Below are 23,307 nucleotides of genomic sequence, written 5' to 3' on the forward strand. Positions count from 1 at the left end.
GATAGCAGGAACAGCAGATGAAGCATCTCATCACAGCATCTCCTCAGGTAGGGGGAAGGGAAGGGTTTCCTCCCACCAGCTGCCTCTTCTGAGCACTGCATTGTTCCTTTAGTGTTTTCCCTGCGTGAGCCGGTCTGGGAGCTGAGGGTTCCCATGGTACCATGGATGACTGACACTTTGCTGTTGGGTAATCTCAAACTGCAGCTTTAGACTGTCTCACCAGCCCTTCCACCCTACCCTGCAACTCCTCTCAGCTCCCCCAGTGCAGACATGCTGCTTGCCTATGACCTGCAGGGGTCACTTCTGTCTCTGCTCACAGGTTGTTCTGTCAAAGTTAGCAATGACTGTCCACTAGGGATGCAAGTTCTATGGAGACAGGCAAGAACTCTGCAGCCCCTGAGATTAAGCTGCAGGGGAAAGATTTTGCCTACAGACAGCATCCCATCAGAAATGGATATAGTGCAAAGGAAAATAAAAGGGAAATGAAAGGGCTTTCTATTTCCCTTACTGCCCTTTGCTGTATGTGGCTTCCCACAGACACATGAGTGACAGCAGCCCACCAAGCATAGGCTGAATTTCCTCGTGGAAATGGGAGAATTCCTAACCAAAACACATCTATTAGTGCAATGCAGTGCAGATGCAGTGCTCGTCCATCTTAGCCCAGGACAGACCCCAGCCTCCCAGCTTTATTTCCTGTAAATCTTTGAGGACATAAGGAGCTTTTCTCAACACTTAAGTGTACAGTGGCTTGTGGTCATTTTTTGAAAGCCCACTGCTCGCCACTCAGCAACATGATAACCTTGTGGCATTTTTCCCACCGAAAAAAAAAATAAAAGAAAAAAAAGACTTGTTTGACTTGGTACGCAAGTCTCCTACGTGGTTCTCAATGAAACTGAGGCATACAACATGAAGTCACTACTAGTGGCTTATTTAGCTTTCATGCAGGTGGACAGGTTTCTGCATTTTCCTGAGAGGCAACTTGCTGCTCATGGAATTTCTGCGTAGCCGTAGAGGATTAACGGTTTTAAACTAAAAGAGGGGAGAATCAGGCTGGTCAGGAGGAAGAATTTTTTTACAATGAGGGTGGTAAAATACTGTCACAGGTTTCCCAGAGAGGTGGTGGATGTCCCATCCCTGGAGACATTCAAGGCCAGAATGGATGTAGTTCTGGGCAACCTGATCTAGTTGAAAATGTCCCTGCTCATTGTGGGGGTTTGGACCAGATGACCTTTGAAGGTCCCTTCCAGCCCAGGCTATTCTATGATTCTATTACACTTACTTAGTGTACAGAGACACAGATAAATCATCACCAGGTACACCCATGGTTCTAGTCTTCCTTTTATTTGCTGTATTTTTGCAATGCAAAACAAGATACTGAAGGATGAAAGCACTGAAGGTAGCAGGAGTAATTGAAGAAGAAGAAAATCCCCAGCAAAACAGATCTCCAAACAAAAAAAAAAAGATAGAGAGAGGAGCAGAGAAGGGTTTCTGTACTGCTACAAGAACATAATTAAATGTTCTAATATGGTTGCATGGATAAATATGAAACCTAGCTTTTATCTCAAATAAAAGAATACAAGTCATCAGTTTTTCAGAGTCGAGAGAAATCTAAAACCAAGATACCTCAGAACAGGAGGAGGAAAGGAAGGAGGGTTAGTACTGCTCAGAAGAGAACTGTGTCAAATAACATTGGCATTATGAGGCAAAACAGAACAAATTTAGGAGATGCCATGATTCAGGTTGCTTGATTAACTGAAATAGGTAATAGTAACACTGTCTTCTTACAATCATGTGCCAGAGCAAAGCCTTGGTTAGCGCAGAGTATGCATCTTGCTTGTGAAGATGGCAGCTATTGGGTCTTGCACGAATGCCTCCGTGCTTTAAAGCAGCAACCTATGCAAATTATTGAACGAGGTGTAGAACTGTTATCACTGTGTTTCCTTGATTTACATGGAATTATAACTTTTTAGAGAAGTTCAGAGGTTTACTAGGGTCATTTTTCATGCTTTACCTCTACCTACAGATTTCTTTATTATATCCTAACAGATACAGGCTTAGATATGATGAATTTGGCTCCTTTTCAGTTTTTCTACTCTGCAAGCTATAGTTCCATGCATTGACAATCACATAGTGTTGTATAGAGCAAAATATGAATTAAACTGACCTCATCTGCTTTGTGTAAGAAGTGTTTCTGTACAGGAGAAATGCTCTTCCATAGTCACGCAACCTGATTTATTTGGCCAAATGTTGTTCTGACTTGCCATATGCCATCTGACATCAGGTGCATTAAATGGAGCAAAAGACAGGCCAGAATTGGCTCCTTATCATCAGGAAGAGATGCAGTTAAGGCAAATGAGATCTAGCTCTTCCCTGATGGGTCATAAGCCTAATCAAAGTAGCAGAACAGTCCAACCAGGAATGTATCTGTATGCCATTTTATATATATATATATATGTATATATATATATATTTAAAGCATGGGCATTCTCATTTTGGGTGGCATATATTGCATTGGTAATACATCTAAAGTATGCTACAGGTTTTGGAAGCTGGAGCTGTTCCCCCGTTGCAGGTTATTCCATCTGTGGTATAAAAAGAAACACAGAGGTACAGTCATAAATGTACTTCTCAGCCATTACAGAAGTATTTTAGCACTTTTAAGTTATTCAGTGATCAATGTAGGTTATACGTATAGTACCCATATCAAGAGCTGTCTGCTGTGCAAACTAGTCATACACGTAAGGCTGCTTTGGAAAGAACATTTTAGAGTTAGTAGAAACCTTCCTCGCTTAAATACTGATTACTTAGGAAACGATTCTTCAAAAATTCTCCAAATCCTAGCTAAAGCACTTACTTTTAATCTTTTATGTTAATTACTATTAATTAAACTGAGAGCAGATATCCAGACTGCTCTAATGATTCCTAAACTGTGTCATGTGAGGAATGCCCACTCCATGGGCTGTTTGGGATTTTGATCCAGTCTGGAACAAAAGCAGATTTCAGGTGCTGTCTCTGTGAAGGCACTAAGGTGTGATGGATGTTTGATTAAGCACTTGGGAGAGGCTAGGAGAGCCTTCTGCTCCCACCTCTCTGAGAATCAAACAAATCCTCATGCTACCAAACAAGCTTTCACCCAGTGCCAACTGCAGCTGATGGATTTCAGTGCTACAGAGGCTGAGCCCACAGAAGGAAAAAAAAGGATTCAACCAAAATGAATTGCTACACTATTACTGCTTGCTTCTAGGAAGTACGTAATCTGGGCTAGAAATGGGATGAATTTCCATTCCTCAGTGTTCTCCCAATGAGTGTTAGGTTTTTTTAACTCCTTCTGCTTCATGACCTGCTGTGTGGGACAGCACATCAGCCACAGACTCTGTATACAATTGGATGTCTCCCAGCTGCGTGAGTGCTCATGCTGAATGTAGTCTCACTGGTTTCTCAGGCACTATCTCCTGGGCATTTGGGCAGGTGGCCTTTTTCACAGCCTGTCATGGTGTCTCGTTTGAAGATAAGGTGTCTTCAACCTTGCTGATGGAGAAAGACTGGGGAAACTTGTTCTGGGCATCTGACTCTTTACCTTCTTGGCAGAGTTTGCTGCAGATCTGGGAGAGTATTGCATAAGTATGTTTTTGAGTTTGGAATGAAAAACTATGTATTGTTTCTGACCTTTATTTGCAGCCATCTTCTCCTCCTCTTTTTTCTTCTCTTCCTCCAGAGCTTTCATTTTTTCATCATACTCATCAGCACGGGTCTTCCACTCATTTCTGTTGTTCAGCAGCCCATCAAGCATAGGCTGAATTTCCTCATGGAAACGGGAAAATTCCTAACCAAAACGTACCCATCAGCACAATGCAGCGCAGAGGCAGTGCTTGTCCATCTTACCCCAGGAAAACCCCAGCACCTCACCTCCTGGGCTGGCTCATGCAGCTAAAGTACCAAGGGCACAAAGAGGGATCAAGATACAGTGCTCCAGGGAGGGGCAGGTGTTGGGTCCTGTACCTGCCCCTCTCCCCATGAGTGGTGTTGCTGCACCAGGAGTCACTCACCTAGGATTTGAACCCCTGTTGGAAAGGATAGGGTGTGCAAGGGTGTGTTGCTTACCTTATAGACAAATGCGCACACAAAGTCGATAAAACCCACTTGAAGCTTTGGAAGCTCAGCGGCTTTCCTCCGGTCCATCATGGGCTGTGGAAGGACACAAGTTTGCCATATTGTATGAGACACCTCATTGAAACAGACACTTCTATTTTCTCCCTGAAAGTGCCTTCTTGTGTCAACCTGGCAGTTATGCCATGCCATCTGTAAAGGCCTTCTATCACAGCTCACTTCCTCTGCTGCAGAGCAGTCAGCAGCTATTTCAGACAGGTCTCTGTTTGTATTGGGAGGAGGACAAAATGCTTTTCCCTTGTGCCTCTCAACCATATACCTGAGAAAAGGCTTATGTTAGACTGTTATGTTAGTTATGAAGACTTTTGGCACTTTCAATGCCAATTTAAGTATTTGTTATTATAGCAGAAAAAAATATATGCTAAGTAACAACGTATTTCTAATTACCAGAGATAACTTCTGGACTCTACAAAGTTTGTGTTTGTTGTTTTTCTTTTTAATAGAACTCCTTCTTTCCTCTGTGATATATGTATTCCATTTTCCTTTTTTCTGCAAGGGATCACTGCAACGTCTCAAGGGGAAGGGTCACTCCCTGCTGGTTCACAGCCACTGTGACCAATCTAACTGTATCGAGAACTGCACAAGAGGCTCTGTCACAGAGCATCTTCCCTAGCTGAATACCTGCTTTTACAGTGCCTTTTGGCAGGCATGGTGATTTCAGAAAACTCACAGGGCTCTGAGAGCAGTGTTGCTTGTAGTAAGTCTCTGCTGAGACTTGCTGTCTGAGCTGAACCTTCTGGGTCTCCCATGGTACTTACAATAGGCTGTTGCTGAAGGACGCTTATTTCTAAGTCTCCTTGCTCCCAGAATTCAGCTGCTACCAGCAGAGCTACCTACGTTGCCAAGGAGAGAAAAAGTTAGCATTGACTTTGGCCTTATAACTTGATGTGCTTCAGGTCTCTAACATGTGGCAAATCTCACTTTTAGCCCCTCTGTCTCTTTCTGTCCAAGCCCAGCCACAAACTTACTCCTCAGAAGTATCGCAGTGACCATGGGTTTGCACCCGTGTAGTGTCAGCTCAACAGCCTTATTGCACTGAAGCTTATTAGTACTGCTCATCTATTAAGAAAGATTTGCAATGTGTCCCCCTCCAGGATTTGCCTCTTGATCACAGTTGTGGCGGCCTGTTATGATTTTCTCAGTTGTCCTTTCTCTACGCCCAACAGGAAGGTGGGTTTTATTTCTTTTATCCTCCTTTAAAACTTAATGACAGCTTAATGAAGTACCGTTCAGGAGGGAACTTCTAAAGGAAACCAAACAACTGAGCAGACAGCAAGTATAGCTGTAAAAAAAAAACCAAACCTTCACCCATATGTTACATGCAAAACCCCTCACTGTAGCTCAAGAAGCTAAACATTTTGGGGGGTTATTTTCTTCTCTGGTGAACATGAATTTTCTAAAGAACTCACAAGTGCAATCTTAAAGATTGATTTAGCATCAAAATCATAGTTATTCTCAAGTCCCTTTGGTAGTTTTGGTAGGAGGCTTTGATTCAGCTTCTAGGCAGCTTATTGCATTACTTTGAAGTGTAAGCTAGAGAAATCTAACAGTATATCTAGTATCTGACCTTACTCTGGACTTCCCAAGGCTTTGTGATTGCTGACAAATCACAGGCAGTCATCATCATGGCCCTAAAACCAGAAAAGAAATAAGTTTATTCTCTAAGTCTGCACCCTATCTCTTGCAGGCTCAGGATGCTCATGCTCTAATACTCCCCTAAGTAGCAGAGGTCCCTGCTGAAATTATAAAGATAGAAAATGTGATAAATAAAGTCATAAAGGTAGATAAAGTGATAAAGATAGATAAAGTGAGAAAGAAAAATGGGTTGCTGGAACAGCCTTGGCTCTCACTGGGATGCTCATCAAGGATTACTCTCTTGACTAACATGGATTTATGCTAGGGAACTGCTTGCTTCTGGCACTAAGATATTTGCTGCTTTAATAATTTACTGGGCTGAACATCTTGAGTGTGGAGTAGTATCTTTGTCTCCCACATGGAGGTGTAGCAGTGCAGACTGAGGCTGTGAGTGCACTTAGTCACCAGAGCAAAGCATTTTCATCAAACAGCAGCATTGTGCAACTCAGACTGGTTGCCACTGGGAAGAACTGCTAATGTGCTGGATTCCCATGCATCTGCCATTGCAGCCTGCCCCTGCTTGTGGCCTGCAGGGTGGTCTGGTATATGGCCAGGAGGGATTCTGCATCTCATTAGGAGTATACGACCAGAAGGACACTCCAAATCCAGTCACTATTTTCCCCTGTTTCTCCAGAAAATCAGATTTGAGCAGACAGTAATGTATCAGGTGCTGATTGCAATAAGTGCAGCACAAGGCATGTTCTGGAGCTCTCTCACTGGCTGACTGCATTACTAACCTTTTCAGAGCTGATTACTCACATGACAACCTCTTTCTTTGTTGTCTCCAGAGACAGGTATTCAGTCCAGGCAGTCGTGCTATCATATGTCTTGGACTCATCAACAATCTTCTGAAACATTGTTCTCTTTCTTTGAGGAGGGGAAAAAAATAAATAGGAAAAGCCCCCAAACAAGGAAACAAACATGTTGAAAAAAGATAGCTGAGCCTGGCATTGATAACCCTTATGGAAGGGTTTCCAGTAGCTGCTGTCCTAGCATTTAGGTCCTCAAGGAGGCCCCCAACAAATCGACCACCATCACCTGCTTCTCTTAAGTAGGGAAAACTATTATAAATGTCTTAAAAATTAGTGTAGTGGTCAGTCATGAGTAAGAACTTGAAAGTATGAGATACTGCAAGTTATGTCAGCTTCCACCTTTGTTGGTAGTGCAAGAAGGCTTTTTCCCTGAATGTTAAGCAACCTGTAGAAACCTAGAGCTGGCTTTGTGAAACTACCTGGTTTTACCTGCATAGTCTGACCTTGCTAACCTTATTTATATATCTAAATATATACATCAAATTCTGGGGAGAGGTTTATACACAACACACCCATATTTTGAGTGGTGTGAAATTTGGAAAAACCTGCTTTTTCATTGCTAGCAGAGAAGACATTTAGGCCAGATCCATAAAGCAGCTTGCATATATGTTCTATGTGCATCATTTTGCCTCGGTCTGATCTCAACCAAGCCTTTGTTTGCATGCACCAAGGATGGCAAAGACTGGTTTGTGTGCACCTGGTAAGGAAGAGGTGGTAACTGCTCACATATAGCCACCCTACCTTTGGAGTATGAGGACTGGGTATTGCACCCTTCCTTACATTCCTCTTTTGTGGACTTTATATTTTGCACAATCATTCTTCAGTGCAAACCACAGAAGCAGTCTCTGGCCTTGACACTGCATTTTGAAAGCACATGTTGAAAGCTCCCTGCTAATTAGGAAGTCATATATTGTTGAATTCCAGCTGTGTGTCCCAGGAAGCCAGTGCGTGCTGATAATGCAGCCCTCGCCAAGCCATTCATCATTTATGAGTATCTTTAGTGATGAAGTGCTAGCAAGGACTATTTGAACCAACAGACATCTCTTTCTGTTACAGGATCATACAGCACTGCCTTGATGGAAATTGAGGCTTAAAATGTCATGTATTTGATATAATGAGTAAAAGTCCAAAGTTTTTTTGAGCAGTTTGAGTTCTCCCCACCAGCCCTCATGTCAGTATTAGAGGCAGTGAATAGGATTTCTGCATGAGGGGTTCTCAGAACAAAACATCACTTTTTGCCTTTGTAAAATAGATGTGGATGTGACCAACTTACTTGAAGTAGAGCGCCAGGTCTGTGGCTATAATGGCAATATCCATGAGGTGAATCATGTGCTCATGCTGTCTGCGGTTGAGGTTCTGACATATATTCAGCGACTGAAAAGCAAACAAAAGGGAGCTGCAAAATCCAGGCATTGTGGTGTTGTGAGTTCCTGACCATCTCCCTTTCTCAAATGTGCTTGCTTTTTTTAATACGTATCTTTAATAGCTTCAGCTTGCTCCTCTAAGGTGCAAGGGTTGTGAGCCCTGTTCACTGTAGCTGATGCCTAGTCTCCCGTTTTATTCACTGAACAGGGTCAGTGTCCTGAAGCTTGTTACACAGCATGTGCCCAAACCGTGTGCCCTGGTCCCACTGCAAGCTTTCCTGAAATGAGAAGTTAGCTGGGGGAGTCTGTTAGCCTTGGCCCTGCCAGTGGTGCTACAGGAGGACAATCCTGTGTTTAACATATTTACATGGGGGTAACAATATGGGTTCTGAAGAAACCAAATCGTGCGTTTAGGAGCCTGTGCATTTTGGTCCTGGGTGAGCACCTAGTACTTGCGAAGTGAAGCAACTTCAGAGTTGGGATATCCCAACCAGAGAAAGGTCTTGTGCTAAGCTGTCAGCTCTGTTGCTGAAAAATCTTCCCAGAAAGTAAATTATTCATGTCCCTGCATTACGGTTTATTACCAACCTCTTCAGAGAGCAAGAATTTTCCAAATTCCAAGTGATGTCTCTCTAAAATGGAGGATCCATGAAGTTTAGCTAAAGGATTTTGAGATCTGGTTGCGCAAATGAAAAATTAAAGATGTTACCACAACACTTACTTAAAAAAAGAAAAGAAGTGTCCCATTTTATTTTTAATTTTGTCACACACAAAAGTTCAACTCATTCTAAAAAGGCTTAAGAGTAATACTTTAATAGCTAATGAGTTCAGTCTGGTAGAAGAGTTTTATAACACTGCTTATGACTATTTGGATGACGTATAAAATAGTCTTCCACTATAGATTGCACAAAAATGTTGTTTATGACTGGGCTGTTATTACCCAGCACAGTAAGCTTGTTTAACTCCTGAATAGCTACACGTTCATATCTAGTAACAGGAACAGAAGAAACAGCAGTCCTTGGGAACTTTCCTACCTGACAAACAAGACGCTCTTCTATGCAAAAAACCCCTCCACCTTCACTTACAAATCCCAAAGCTCCAGACGACAGTAAGACAGTACAGCCAGCAAGCACTGCAGAAGAGCTGTGATCTGACACTACTGAGCATCAGAGCAACAAAGGCTCTACTGGTCATGAAATTACGCAGCTGTTCTTTTGTAGCTGGTCACCACCTACTGGGAACAGCACCCTCGTACTCGTGGGTGCTTTGTTTATGCAGGTGGTGAGGGCAGTGCCATGCATGGTGGGTTTTCCATAGACACCTCTGGGCCTCTAATGGCTGGGTTCCTCCCAATGGCATCCTGAGTCTTCTATGATGCTGAGGCTACTAAATGCCTGTCCTGCACATGTTCCACCCTGTAACAGTAATGTAGAGCGTGGCTTTAACCAAAGGAGGTTTGCTGTGAGCCAAAGAAAGCCCCAGAGAGCACTGCAAGATTTCAAGTGCTGTAGTAACCTGAAAAGTGAAGTTATTTGCAAAAAAATGTTGCAGTGTATAAAACAGCTGTTCTGGAGTTTGGTGTGATCACAGGCTGATCCCACTTCACACGAGAGCAACAGTAAATGGTTTGAAGTAGCAGGAAAGTGCTTACTTCATTTGGTAGAGGTTGTTGGTTCCTCTGTGGTCAATATCGTGGCAAAGAGCAGCAGTTACCATTGCAAAGGCCTCAAGGTCTGTGTAATACCGCTTCAGCTTGCCAGTCTGGAGGGTGAGAATTTGCATGTCATTTGTTAGTATCTCTGATAGAAAAAGGTACTGAGCTGTTACTGCTCTGTTCTGGGGATCTTCTCATTGAAACATTCCAGGAGAACTGAAAATAACTCATGAAGATAAATGCAATATGTGGCACACTTAGGTTAAAATGGGGAAGCAGCTGGAAACAAAACAATTCAGACTCAGGTAGGCGTGTTGTACATATGTGCTTGTTGCCCACCTGCAATGTTGTGTGCCTGCTTCTATAGCAGCCTCTTGCCCTAGGGACACCTGGATCCTCACAAGAGCCCCTCCAGTCACTGGACACAAAGTGAACCCCTTTGTGAAGGGGCTCTGCCTCTTTCTGAGCAATGGAGTTTAGATTCCAATCTGAAGCACCCAAAGGATTATCTGGGGGACTGTAGATGTAATTCTGATGTGAGCTGTCTGGGTCTTACTGTCTGCACAGGGTCCACCAGTCGTGTGGAGCAGCAGTCTGACGCCTTTTATTGTTGGGGCATCTGTGGCCTTGAGAGCCTGTGAGAAATGGCACTTGCCACATTCACACTAGCGATCAACTTATACCTGACTGGAAATGGAAAGTGTGAGGTTGTCTGCATCCCTTCCAGCTAACCTCAGTCTGGCTCTTACTGTCAGAAACTACTGGAGGAAGGGAAGTCCTGTAGTCTCTCTCCCCTACCTATTGCAAGTGCAACAGAAGACCTCCTGCTAACAAAGTCAAGCCACAGCATTAGCTAGGAAGGTGTTACCTTACCATCAGGAGAGTGAACATGGTCTGCGCGACATTGAAGCCATGGCGCCAGTTGTGGTAAGTTATCTTCCGGTAGCCTTTGCTGACGGAGTACACAAACCTTACCAGTACCTGCAAATGGGGGGAAGAGGATGTCAGTTTGTGTGATGAAGCTGCTGCCTGTTGCGCTTGTAATAAAGACCGTGCACAGAAATCATGAATGAGGTTCAGAGATGGCCCTAGAAAGAAATAGGAAGCTGTAATAACATCATCTTACTGCAGAGAATTGCTATAGTAAAGCCTAGTGGAAGGCTAAAAGGAACACTAAAATCTAGATGTCTTTTTTCTAATCTCAGAGAAACAAAATCAAAGACGCTTGAGGGACAAACAAGAAAGAGCAATGTCTGTATAAAAATAGATTTGATCCTACTGTTTGTGAATTTGTTGAAGTTCTGTGTTTCTCTATGTATATAAGATTTATTAATACTAATTAGTTTTACTAAATTACCGTGATTTAGTAATACTGATACCTCTTTTCAAGTGATATGGCTCCATAGATGTAGAGATGGGTGGTGTTTATATCATCTAAACTATTAAAATATAAGGCATGAAATAGCAAAATGTTTTTTTTTCCTCTGCATTCTACTTCTCCACATGTACTACCTCTTGTAGCTCCATAGGTTTTCTCATTAAGGAGCAAATTAATCATGCATAGATAATTCATTTTTCAAAATCTTAGCTGCTCAGAGTGGAGGCAAAGAATGACTGCTTTTCATGCCTGTATCAGAGATTAGTTGTTACAGAGTAGATATTTGGAATACTTTCTGACACTGACATGCTATCAGTAAAAAGCACAGAAGTACTTCCCGTCCAGAGCACCCCACTTCACTCCTGCTTCGCTGCCTGCCTCTCCGGCGTAAAAACTCTTCCTGCAGTTACCCCAGAACCCACTAGATGGCAATAAACTTCACATGATGAGCTGGGAAACCACTTGCTGAAATGTCAGTTTCGGGACTCCTGCGGTTTCACATGTGAAGAGTGCCAAGAGTGTGAACTTGCACATCAGGGGCTAGTGGACCCTTGTTCTCACCGCTCTTGTCGCCAGCAGTCAGGCAACAACTGCACCAAATGAAGGCATATTTTTGTTTGAAGGGGGAAGAAAAGCAGATCGACCTGCCATTGTGGTTATGTTGTCTGAAAGCTGTCAGGTATGTACTATAGCAAACAAAGCATGCACAATTATGCACTGCCCTGTGCTGCGCCTGCAAACTGTGCTTTTACAGTGAGGCTGTGAGAGGCATTAGACATGGCAAGTGCAAGCCATTTTTTGCGTGGTGTTTTTCCCATCTACATAGACCTGACAACAAACCCATGCACGTGGCAGACAGCGCAGGGCAGCAGAGGCCAGCTTCATTCCCCAAACACATATGTAGCAGCCAGAGGCTTTGCGAGGGGATCTCCTGCCCTCAGTGGGGGGGGGGGGGTGCTCAGGATACACACCTCTGCAAGCTCCCACAACCCCAGACCTATGGCTGCACCATGAGGTATGCAGGGCATGAACGGTGACCTCAACCATTCAGTGCTGAATGTGCTGGCCATCCAAGGCAGGAGGCCCTGAGTGCTGCCAGCTCCTACCTCCTGTGGGATCTGGAACTTCTTCACCACGCCAAGCTCGTAGTACATCTGAATGCCACACTTCACCAGCTCCAGCTCAGTGCAGTCAAAATCAGAGAACCGGAACTCATAGATTTCAAACTTGGTGGGCCCCGGGAGTTCTTCTTTCTGTAAAGGAGGTGGGACAATTTGTTGCTGTACTACTTATGCCATCCCTAGAAACACCTGGAATGGGCTTTGCTTAATACAAATTTATCAGTATGATACTGCTAGAAACTCCTGCTTTTAGAATATAGCACATAAATAGACTGAAATGCAGCTTTTCATGATAACACCATAAGTGAATAGGGGAGGCAGAATAGGGAAGGCATGTTTGGTCAAGTTCAAGAAGTATTGCTTGTTTTCTGTTAAGCACTTTTCTTGATTTGCTATAGTCTAAAGACCCCAAGACTTGAGAGTTCTTATGGGGAAGACTTACAGCCCTCCGTATTTACTCTGGAGAACAAATAGTGTGACAGGTCAAGCTGGCTGGTGAGTTTCCAGGTGGACTCTGACCTCCTTGAGATAAAGTGGCAGAGAGCTCTCTTGGGAGCCGGGTAAGGCATTTGCTGCCACCCGATAATAACCTTAAACTCACACAGCAGAGGAGGGCAGGGCATGCTTTGCCTTCACCCTTCACCAGGTGCCCTGTTGACGCATACCAGTATGTCAGCACTGAGAACTCTTCCCTGCATCCACGCAAGCAATATTTGTTTGCCAGAGCTATCCACTGGAGCGGTACATTGCTCTTACCAGGATGCTTGCTAGCTCATCTTCTTCACACTCGCTTGGCTCCTTCCCCAGCTTTTCTCGTGTTGGCTGCAAAGAGCACATACATGTTAAACTTACAGCCAAACCCCACTGGATTTTGGCTCTCTGCAGCTTCGGGGCAACCTAGGGCAGCTCTCATATGCAAAGTGCATTTTCTTCCTGGACCTTAGCTCTGTCTAGGGTCTTTCAGCCCATTCTTCCTGGTAAAATGTTCTCCCTCTCCTTGATCTTGTTTCGTGCTCATGTTTCCTCCACTTGCAAATGTCCCCCTTGAGGCAGTGTCTCAGCCAGGTCTTCCAACTCCACACCCTCTGCACTAGGGAGACATTGGGGAATAAATCAGCTCCTCTTTCACCCTACCTGCCTTCCCTGAGTAGCACCTGTGTCAGCCCATATCCAAGACTGGCTTTGCTGAGGAAATGAGGAATGACACAGTGTGGCAGTGAGCTGAGGCGGAGAGGAAGATCACAGAGTCAAAACAGAGACTTGTTCTGCCTCTCTGCAGTAACTGGGGCCCTGGGTCCTGCCTCCACACTATGGTGCTTGGGAGTTTTCTGTGGGATAGGAGGCTTGTGTCTGTGCATTAAGTCACAGGCAAGGCCAGCACCCTTGGGAGTGTGCTGCACCCTGTGAGGCATTACCAGAATTTCCTGGATTTCATCCTTGTCACACTTCACATGGTAGAGCACCATATCCTGAGCAATGTCTTTCCTGTTCTCCAGCTTGTTCATCTTATCGTATGTGTCTGTGTTGAGTACAGACCAACCCAGGAACTGTGTCAAGGACTTGGGGAGAAGAAAAGAAGGAAATGGTGGAATAAACAAAACATGTGTTCCTTAGACACACAGAAATACAACACTGAATGATATATCTTAGGAGAAACACAAGCTCCACTTTGGCCACATATCTATCAATGAGTGTTTGCTCCCAACCCCTACTTGCTCCTCAGCAGAGCAGCTCCCCAAATGTTGGATCTGCTTAGACCTCCAGAGCATCCATGCATGTGGAGGACCCTCTATCCAGGGTGGACATTCAGCATATGGAAAGCTGTTTCTGCGTTGTTGCAATTGTCTCCATGCCTGTGGAAAGGCTGGTGTCTCAATGCTGACAGCAGGTCAGGAACCCTTGTATCAAGGGAGAGAAAGGTGTTCTTATCACCTTTCATACATGTTTACTTACACCTTGTGTTTGCTCCCATCTTGTTTGCTGTTCAGTGGCCAATTCAAACTGATGTTTTATTTTTTCAGTGTTTTTGTTTGATAAAAAGAGTCTATTTCAGGAAATGTTCCGACGGATAATGAATGCCAAGAGCTGAATGGCTAAATTGGATTGAAACTAGCATGGGAGCATTTCTAAGCAGCAAGGTCTCTAATCACAGATGCTATTGGTAGATTCAATACTTGGCCACCCTTTGTATCTTAGCTACACAGAAAATTTCTGTGTAATTTCTCAAAGGAGTTGCCCAGCCAGTGTGAGCCAGCTACATGTATGTGAACACAGGTCAGAATGGTCATATTAGTACATAGCAGCTGCTCATGGCTAGGTATCCAATCCAAGAATGCTGAAACAAAATGATGCAAACACAGCTGAGTTTCCAAGACTGAAACCCCCCAGTGTTTTATACAGTTGCTTTGAAAACTTTCAAGCTGATGCATAACACCTCTATATGTAACAAAGAAACTTACTTAGCTGCAAAATACTGGGGGATGCTTTGTAGGTATACAATGAGTAATAGTGACCTTTTTCAAGCGTATGAATTACTTCCAGCTGCAGCAAGGAACTATACCTCCATGAGGGTCTCATCTTGTTCATCAAATGGTTTCCCATCTTTTCTGTTATAAAAGGTGACAACGCCAACAATTTCTTCCTTTTTATTCACTATTGGCATGGAGAGAACATTTTTGATAGTCCATCCTGATTCATCTAGAGGACCTTCCTTGAAGCAATAGGAACCAGAAAGACACCATGTACTTAATGTGTTTTCTAAATACATCAGCATTCCCATTTTACATAAAGGCTGCTGGCTAAAGAAATACTAATATGTGTAATATTTACTCTAAATTACATTTTTACATACAAAGTAGAACCCTTGATGGGACTGAAAGTTTTCACTGTACCTGAAACTTAAACATCTCATCTGCAGCAGCATTCATAATGTTGCAAATCTAGGGGATCACACAAGAAAACATTTTACAATGCGGGCAGTGAGAAGTTTAAATACCAAAACAAAAAACTGAATTGATGAGAAAGCAGCATTAGTCTGACTTCATCTCAGAAAGCCTTGATGAGGCCTTAGTTAAGTACTTACAAATCCACTTTCAGCCACGTAGGTTGGCAGTCCAGTAACCAGCGCCCAGTGGTCTGGGGTGGGATTTCTGAATGGAAGAAAATCATGTAAGGAAAATTAAGGATATATGTTTACTGAAGAATGATTATGGAGATGACATGTATTCAGCTGATTGTACAGTCCACTTTTATATGTTTCACTGTCAGTTACTAAACAGTCCTGTTACTTTGAAAGGACTCATGTGCACAAGCAAAAAATTTCCACATAAGGTAAATACTTTTCCTTCAAGGATCCAATGTAGAATAACCCATAAAATAACATAGTCTGTGGACACTTAAGAAGTTGCTCCTGGAAGTGGGAGTTAAGTTTCAGACTTTCAGCACAGAGAAAAGTGCCTTTTTAAAGAAAGCTCCTGGCTCAGAGTATCTGCAAGCCTGAACTCCTGAACAGTGCTGTATCTAAGGGGCCTTTTCTTGCAGCACAAACAGCAGTGCAAAGTGAAGTGACTAGAACTGGGCGAAATGCCTGTTACGTCAGATTTGTCCAAGGTGCCCAAGGCTCCTTTGGAAACTTCAGTGGCAAGAAAAGAGGGAGACTTTAAGAAAGACAAGTCTCAGTGTGGTATCAAGAGAGAAAGAAAGGCCAGAGGTAGCCTTGAGATGGGGACAGTGACTGGAGGATGAGAGACAAGCAAGGAAGCTGGATGACAGTTACGGAAGCAGGACTCACCATGAGAAGTTGGGCAGAGGGGTGGATGGCAGGGCTGGGACAGCGGGTGCCTAAACACAAGGACAACCTGGATGGGTTCACCCGCTGACACAGGGAAGTTACCAAGGAGAAGTGATGCCACAGCCTGCCAAGGAAAGTGGCAAAAGTGCAGGCATTCAAGGAACTTGACTTCTGCATCTAAAAAGAATCACTGATCGCAGTAACTTTTGGAGCCTGACTTGTTAGCCATGGTCCCAACGCCCTTTGTCCTGTAGAAATGTGAGTCAAAGCATCAACTTGCATTCTGGCTCTTAGTCTGTATTCTATCTGTCCTTTGAATATTTCCTCACGAGTCTTTGTGTCATGGAGAGCCTTGATTTTAGCTACTCTCTGTGTCAGTACCTGGCAGACAAAACCTGGGCACTTACGGGATGACTTTGATGTCTTCTTTTCCATGTAATATATAATCAATGACCTTGTAAAAGACGATTTCCTGCAAATAAAAATGAATGTGACGTTAAAATTAGCAGTGAGGCAATCCAGCCAGATAGGAGAGAGTTTAAGAAATCTGGTTCTCACATACCCTGCCATCTGGGGTGCGAGGTCCTGAGTACGGGGGAACTTCTCCCAGCAAGACTGGCCACAGGTCAAAAAATTCCTGGTTTTAAAATAAAAACCAAGTATACTTAGAGTAAAAAAAGTGCCATGAGCCTCGAAGTAACCACTGCTCTACCATGCTGGTTTTGGTATTGTGTAATGAAAGCATGAAATAACAAGATTGGTTTGATATTGTGCAGCATGATGGTATGTCCAAATCATGAAGCATAAGGTCATTATGTGGCTGTATGTAGTCATCCTATACACAGGATGCTGCTTCATTCAGTGAACAGCACAGGCTGTACCCACAGAGCAAATGGGTACGTCAATAAGTCGTGTTCTTCATTTTCCAAAGTGTGACTATAGGGCTGATTTGCTACTTGCCATCTTGCTAAAGTAAAAGATTTTATTTTCTTCCCTTAGGCTAGATTATGATGCTGATCAAAGTGTCATTATCACACTCGTGATCTTTTAATACATGTCTTCACAAGAGAGCATGCTATAAAGCCTCTGGCAACATGGTGGACACCACGGTTCATGATAGCCTCACTCAGCTTGACCGTGGAATAAGGCAGGGCTCCCATGGCAAAGAAACTGTGCAACCCCCACATGTAGCCTGTAAAGGTGCAGTCAGACCAAATCAGAGCTGCAAAAGTAACTTAGCTTCTGTCAACTTACTTTCATTAAGCCAAATTTTGCCTAAAAGCCTGGATAACATGCCCATGGACGACTCTTTGAGGAGGGTGGATGCTTTGTTGCTGGGGGTTTATAAAGGTGTCTCATTATAGTTCTGATATCCACAGGCTTTGTGAGGCTGTGCTTATGTCGCAGGCTTTGACCAGGATTGCTGTAGTCAGACACCTTTGTTTTACCAGCCTTTGGCTCTTCTGACAGTCCCATTCCAGTGATAAGCTATTCCCTTTCTCTCTCTTTCCTTTATCCCAGGCTCCTCATTTGCCAAAAGATATACAAGACACATGTGAACGCTCACCTTTTGCTTTGTCATGTCCAAGAGACCTACTGAGTACCGGTCACAGTTCAGATATGCTCTCACTGTGTAAAAAGCCTTGTGGAACTGCCTCTCAATGTCTGTAAGCTCCTCAAAAACCTTGTTAGCTGACCACAACAGCACCTGCAGGATAAAATCCAAATGTAAACATATCTTCTTCTTGAGAGCCAGGCTTCCCAAATGAGTTTGGAATAACAAGGAAACAGTTGGGGCTTTATACTACGGTTTCTGAAAACTGCAAAAGCAACTTATACTGCAAAGTGTAAAAGCATTCCTTATTCACACTGGGAATTACTAGTGAAAGGTGTGTTGTCAGAACAAGTCAGGGCACCATAGAATGCTATGCAAAAGTTCAGTCTTACGAATAAAGCACAAAAAAGGAGTAGTGCCAGATAAAAAGATGACCCCACTAGAATTTTATATCCATAAGCAAAATCTTGCATCCAAAAACAGTTTCACCAAAAGTGTTGCAAATTCTGGAGGCTGGAGTTGGAAATACCCAAGTTGACATTTTACTCAAAGCCCTTCCACTGCTGCTTTGTGTGCACGTCAGCCTATGATCCCTTTCCCTATCCTGTGCCCTACAAATGCACCCTTAAGAAAGCTGTTGTTAGGCTCTTTCATTTTTAACAATTGAGGTTATGTGGCAAATTAGGCTTAGCTAATGAATGTGTGCCTGTATCTGAGTGTGTCTTGCTTTGCTTTCCAAGCCCACAGAACACGAGAAGTATGGCTTCAGAAGCACTAGGAGGTGAGGATGAAGGTGACTGGACCTATGCTTTGAACAAGAAGTACTGTTACATGGCCACAATCAGGAAAAGTGTCTCAGCTCTTCACTGGGCACTAGCAGATGGTTTTGGTAGTTCTGAGCTTCATCAATTTCTGTTTCTAATCCATAAACTGGAAAAACTTGACCACTACCTACAAAGTCTCAGGTGTTCAATATCACTGGCCTCTGAGCATCCCTCAGATAGGATAGCAGTGTCATACAAACTATTAGAGGAAATGATCAATGGTTTATTTTTTGGCATTTTACAGCACGGAATAAGTAATGCTGAAAGCCACAAAGCCCAGTAGGAGCTGAAAGAAACACCTGAAGAATGGCCAATTCATGGAATGATGTAAGTAAGTTTGAAAATTGAATTACATGATCTTCTAATAAGACTTTTTCACAGTATCAAAGCACAAGTATAGACTGTCTTTGCACAAGCTGTTTTACTTACAGTATCCCCCAGCATTTGCAGCTGGGATTTGCAATTCTAAAATCTTAGGCTACCTTAGAGAGTGTCATTTGCTTACTTTGTACTTTGTTACTTTAAAGCCTCACAGAATCAATCATATTAACTCTCACACAGACTTTTTGATCTAGATATCCAAAGGTTTGCCAGTTGAACTAGTGGTAGATCTGGCTGTGTGTCTTGCATCTCGTTCTCACTTTCCTCGCTTTCTGTGGGACCTGCTGATGCAACAGTGGTACACGAACACAGCACTCACGCAGACCAGACCACACTGTGGGATGCATTAGGCCTTCTACCTCTTGGGTCTCCTCTCTTATTTTCTAGCCCTTTCATTACCTCCCCCCATCCTACTGCTAAACTTCAAGAGGAATAAACCTTTGCTAGCTCTATTTTAGTTGAGTTACTGAGCATTGCTAGATGGGTATATCACCTGATTATCATTCATGCTTACGATCACTGAAAAAATTGCATGTCCTTTTCAATAACAGCCAGGTGTCTGTTGCAGAAAGGGATTGCATAGATTCACATCCAATTCCAATAAATTCAAGAGTCCTTTCATAATTCAAATCATGGAATATAATGGTGGCTGAATTGCTTCAATTCAGAATACCCTAAACCCCTCAGTTATGTTAATTTCTAATGAGGGAGGCCAATTCAAAAAGCATGTGAGTCATTTTACTGGCAGTAAGAAAAATTCTATAGCCCTTTTTAATAAGCAGGTAAGGAAAAACACCACATTCTTAATTGTAGGAAATCTCTTAGTGCTGCTGGTTGAAGTGGTTAAATGCCCCAGGAGTCTCAGTTCAACAAAACATCTGGAGCCCAGTTCTGCTGAAGCTGGTGCCACTGCACCAGCTCCTGCAGTTTTGCCAGCAACAGCAGGAACAGAGTAATGAAGAACTGTGAGGGAGGAGCAGTATCCTAAAGCAGACAAGAGCACCTTTTATTTCTGCTCTTCAGGCACAAATCTCTGAACAGATCAGCTACAGCTTTGAAATCAGAAGAATTAACTCATTTGATTTTGGGATACAGCCCAATCTGCATTTGCACTCTTACCTGGCCTCTTCGAGTCTCACAATTGTGAAGATAACTCAAGTGATAAATTTTCAAGTTCAAGGAAGCAAAATTCAGGTATTTCAGGAAAAGCTGAAAAGGCAAACAATGAGACTGAGTTGAATGCAGTAGAAGCCTCAGGTATACTAGACTTCATAACACCCTTTTAGCAACATCATGGTAATTCCCCTGGATAAATGCTTTGCTTCGCACTGGTATGAGATAAGGCTTATCCCACTGTAACTTCCCTGAAAGATTTCTAAGATAAGCATCCTCATAATGAGCCTCTTGTGTTAGAGGGTGAGTCCCCTGTGGGGAAATTCGCACCGGTGGAGCTTCACTAAAGCAGACAACCCTACTGCAGTAGAGTCTGCGTTAAAGGCCAAAAGTAACACCCGCTTGATAGAAACTGAGCTATGGAACACTTACTGCTTCATCAGAGCTGGTGAAGTATGGACCATTGAGCTTGTTAAGAGCCAGAATAACAGCAACTAAATCTTTGCCATTCAAGATGGGTGTTGCAAGGATATTTTTCGTAGTGTAGTCGGTGAGCTGGTCAACAAATGTACTGAACTGGGCACACTGTTCAACAGAGAATTTACAGATTAAGCATTTCCCACAGTATGTGTAGTCTTAAAACCAAGTTAAATCACAACTTCTCAAAATAAGCTGCCTAAAGAAAGTTTTGCTTAAAAAATTACTGAGGAAGATAAATGAATTAGCAGAAAATTGGACAGAGTACAGGTGATAAAGCTGGTACCAAGAGAACCGACTGTGGCTTCTCACTGCAACGCATGCAGTTCTTTCTCTCAGAGATTTTGCATATCACGAGCTTTAACATTGCAAACTCTGTCAGAAGAAAGAGGCTCTCAGGTCACTGACATCCTTCATAGTACCTCCTCCATCGTTTTCTCCGACTTTCCATTAACATGCTACCACAGTTACCAGCCAGTTACCACACTGCATTGTGTAGCCACACTTTATAAATCAGTGCTGTCCTGTGCAGTCATTGGGAAGTTCATTCATCTTCTTTTTTATTATGCTTTTGCCTGGGCCCTGAAGCTGCTGTTGGCTTGCAGCCTCTATGAAGCCATCTACCCCTTGTTTTGCTTGAAAATGTTCTCCGACACATTCCCTTCCATGTTGCTGGGCCTTTGTGCATGGGATGATAGACAGAAGGGAAGGAAAGGGAGTTTTCAAAGAGAATTTAAGGCACATTAAAAGAGAGTTTAAATCATTCTGATGCTTCCCTCCTCACAAGAAAACAAAAGTGGTTGCAAAACCAAAATCAATGTTTCAGTATGTTCTGTGAAGGACAAGGCATTGTTTTCTGAAGCATTTGGCTGTGTTTATATTGAGCAACAAACGGATAGATAAACAGATGGTCTCTTTGTAACTATCAAACAAAAGATGGAGTAATCCCAAATGCCATATTTGGGTCACATGGATTTTAGTTTTATACCTATGATTAGAACAAGTGGATTATTATTACTGCCATTCAGGTTTAAATGATTCAACCCAGGAGTATAGGGGGTAAATATTGTCATGAAGGCATAGATATAACATTAAAATCCATGGATCCCTCTTGGTATTGCAGTGTGCAGGTTTGCTGAAAGAGTTTTTTTGGTCAAAGCTTGTCTCTAGCTGCTTCTGGTGAAGATCACTCACACACAGGTCCACTCCCTCTGACAAAAATGCCTCTGAATTCCCTTGACCCAAACTTTATCAGGCAGCAAACATTTTCAAATTGCATTTGTGGTGAAAAACCCTTCTGGACTTTATACTATAAGGGATTCCTCTCTCTTTGCCAGTTACTCATGGAATAGAAGTGTTTGTGGAAATTTCCATGTGCCTTCAGTGCAGATATGGTTGTACCTCTGCTGGACTAAATGTGATTTTTTTAGACAAGCAGGTGTGACACTGCACTTGTTTGCAGGAGTTAACACCTACTGTAATTAATTTGTTTAGATTCACTTTGCTCCATAAATGAAATTGGAAGCAACAGACTTGCCACTGGTGCTTTGGTTTCCAGTACACGGCTACTACACTGCAAGAGGTTTGAGCCTCAAGCACTAAGATGCCCTGCTGCCTCTTGACCCTTTTGTACTTGCAAGCATGTGAACCTTTCTTCTACTAAGTGAAAGAATAAATGACAAACCTACCTCACTGACATCCTTGATGTTCATGGTTTTCTTGGTTTGCGCAACATAGCCCACAATGCCTAAGTCCAGTGGATAGACAATCTCGCAGTCTGGGGGAACCAGGCAATCCTCCAGGGTACTTCCCTCTTGGATGTTGAAGAGCCTTGTTGCCAGTTCAGGTGTGCCATTTCTCTGCCTGTACATGAAAAGACTACAGCGGTCAGCGTGAATAAGGGACCTGATTCTTCTCAAGGTCTTGAAAACAACTTTCTCCATGTTGATGCTTTCTTGCATGTCTTGGATCAACTCAAAAAGGATTTCACACTCATTGTTATTCCAGGACTCCGTTCCTTGTTTCTTCTCAAAGTACTGCTTTGCAAAAGCAGGGTTGCCATCAAGAAACTTCTCCACGTCGTCTTCACTAATGCTCATTGTGAATGCCCTGGGTCTTGTGGTAGGTAGTAGTCCAAAGATGTGGTCTATGCAAAAACTGTAATTTCTGATGTAGTTCCTAAATTTTTGTGATAAAAGATGTTGCCTCTAGAATGACCAAGGGTGAGGCAACACTGCAAAAGAGCTTGTCATCAGGAAGAGGTATTCCTTTATAGTGCCAAAGGTGAGTCAGTGGGAGGACAGATCTTCTCAACCAAACAGATTAGATGACCTCTACAACAGCTTTGGGTCAACTTTCTTCTTCTTAGTCTAAATACAAACAAAAACTGAGCACTCACAATACCTGAAAACACCCTCCTTTCTCTTGACAAGCAGAACACCTACTGAAACTGTTATACTGAGGCAGCAGCAACAGGGAAGAGCTACATCTTCTAACATTGAAATAAGCTCTTTAAAGTCTAATTAAATATATACTGCTTGGGCCTAATCCTTGGCTAACAAGGTGAGCATCTTATTATTTCTACTCTCCCAGCTCCCTGCAGTAGTAGGAAGTGCATCCTCAACAAAAAGGCACTGTGGGCAGAACAAAAACAGTGAGCTAATGCTGCTCTTTCAGAGCTCCCTCTGCTATTGCATAGTTCTTTATATGCTGTTATAAGGGCTGTTATCAAATGGAAGCACCAATCCTGAACACTTTAGTCCAGGATTTGAACTGAATTTGAAAGGTCTGTAGCCTTTTCTTCTTGCTGGTAAGAATCAGGAGAGGAAAACGTGCTTCTTAGTGGCATCCCTTGAGGAAGGAATCTAGGGAATCATGGAAGGCCCAGCTGATAAAAAAATATCAAAACAGCCAGGAAGGTAGAAAAATTTTGCTCATCACTCTGAGTGGAGAAAGGGTGGGAATTACAGCTGTGACTGACAGAGTTGTTCACATCAGTGAAGCCACCGTGCTGTGCAAACAGCAGGTGAGGGTCAG

General features: G+C 43.1%; 2 protein-coding genes across 5 annotated transcripts in view; one reads left to right on the forward strand and one right to left on the reverse strand.

The window, feature by feature from the left end:
* Positions 1–578: 578 nt before the first annotated feature.
* Positions 579–22,904, reverse strand: PDE6B (phosphodiesterase 6B). 3 transcript variants are annotated; one of them, XM_061366063.1, is made up of 22 exons: positions 21,960–22,904; positions 20,227–20,379; positions 19,801–19,890; positions 17,489–17,629; positions 16,484–16,558; positions 16,329–16,393; positions 15,214–15,280; positions 15,023–15,070; positions 14,692–14,841; positions 13,547–13,690; positions 12,888–12,953; positions 12,117–12,263; positions 10,506–10,613; positions 9,630–9,739; positions 8,567–8,654; positions 7,888–7,988; positions 6,562–6,669; positions 5,735–5,798; positions 4,926–5,000; positions 4,102–4,185; positions 3,667–3,823; positions 579–2,582 (listed from the first exon to the last, which is right to left on the reverse strand). In XM_061366063.1, the coding sequence occupies exons 1-22, from the start codon at positions 22,368–22,370 to the stop codon at positions 2,524–2,526; spliced, it is 2,511 nt and encodes an 836-aa protein (XP_061222047.1). In that variant the 5' UTR covers positions 22,371–22,904; the 3' UTR covers positions 579–2,523. The 3 variants fall into 3 exon arrangements, with proteins under 3 accessions (XP_061222047.1, XP_061222046.1, XP_061222048.1); XM_061366062.1 differs by lacking the exon at positions 579–2,582 and having other exon boundaries at positions 3,370–3,823; XM_061366064.1 differs by lacking the exons at positions 579–2,582; positions 19,801–19,890; positions 20,227–20,379 and having other exon boundaries at positions 3,370–3,823.
* Positions 11,569–23,307, forward strand: part of LOC133219058 (purpurin) — a 32,353-nt gene continuing 20,614 nt past the window's right edge. For both annotated transcript variants that reach the window (XM_061366067.1, XM_061366066.1), the window contains exon 1: positions 11,569–11,689. In XM_061366067.1, the coding sequence (XP_061222051.1) occupies positions 11,610–11,689 (80 nt within the window). In that variant the 5' untranslated portion in view covers positions 11,569–11,609. The remainder of the gene's footprint in view (positions 11,690–23,307) is intronic.

This window comes from Neopsephotus bourkii, unplaced genomic scaffold (genome assembly GCF_033783945.1).
Source record: "Neopsephotus bourkii isolate Nb327-2 ecotype Australia unplaced genomic scaffold, CSIRO-AGI_Nbou_v1 NB_1298, whole genome shotgun sequence".
NCBI classification, from domain to species: Eukaryota; Metazoa; Chordata; class Aves; order Psittaciformes; family Psittacidae; genus Neopsephotus; species Neopsephotus bourkii.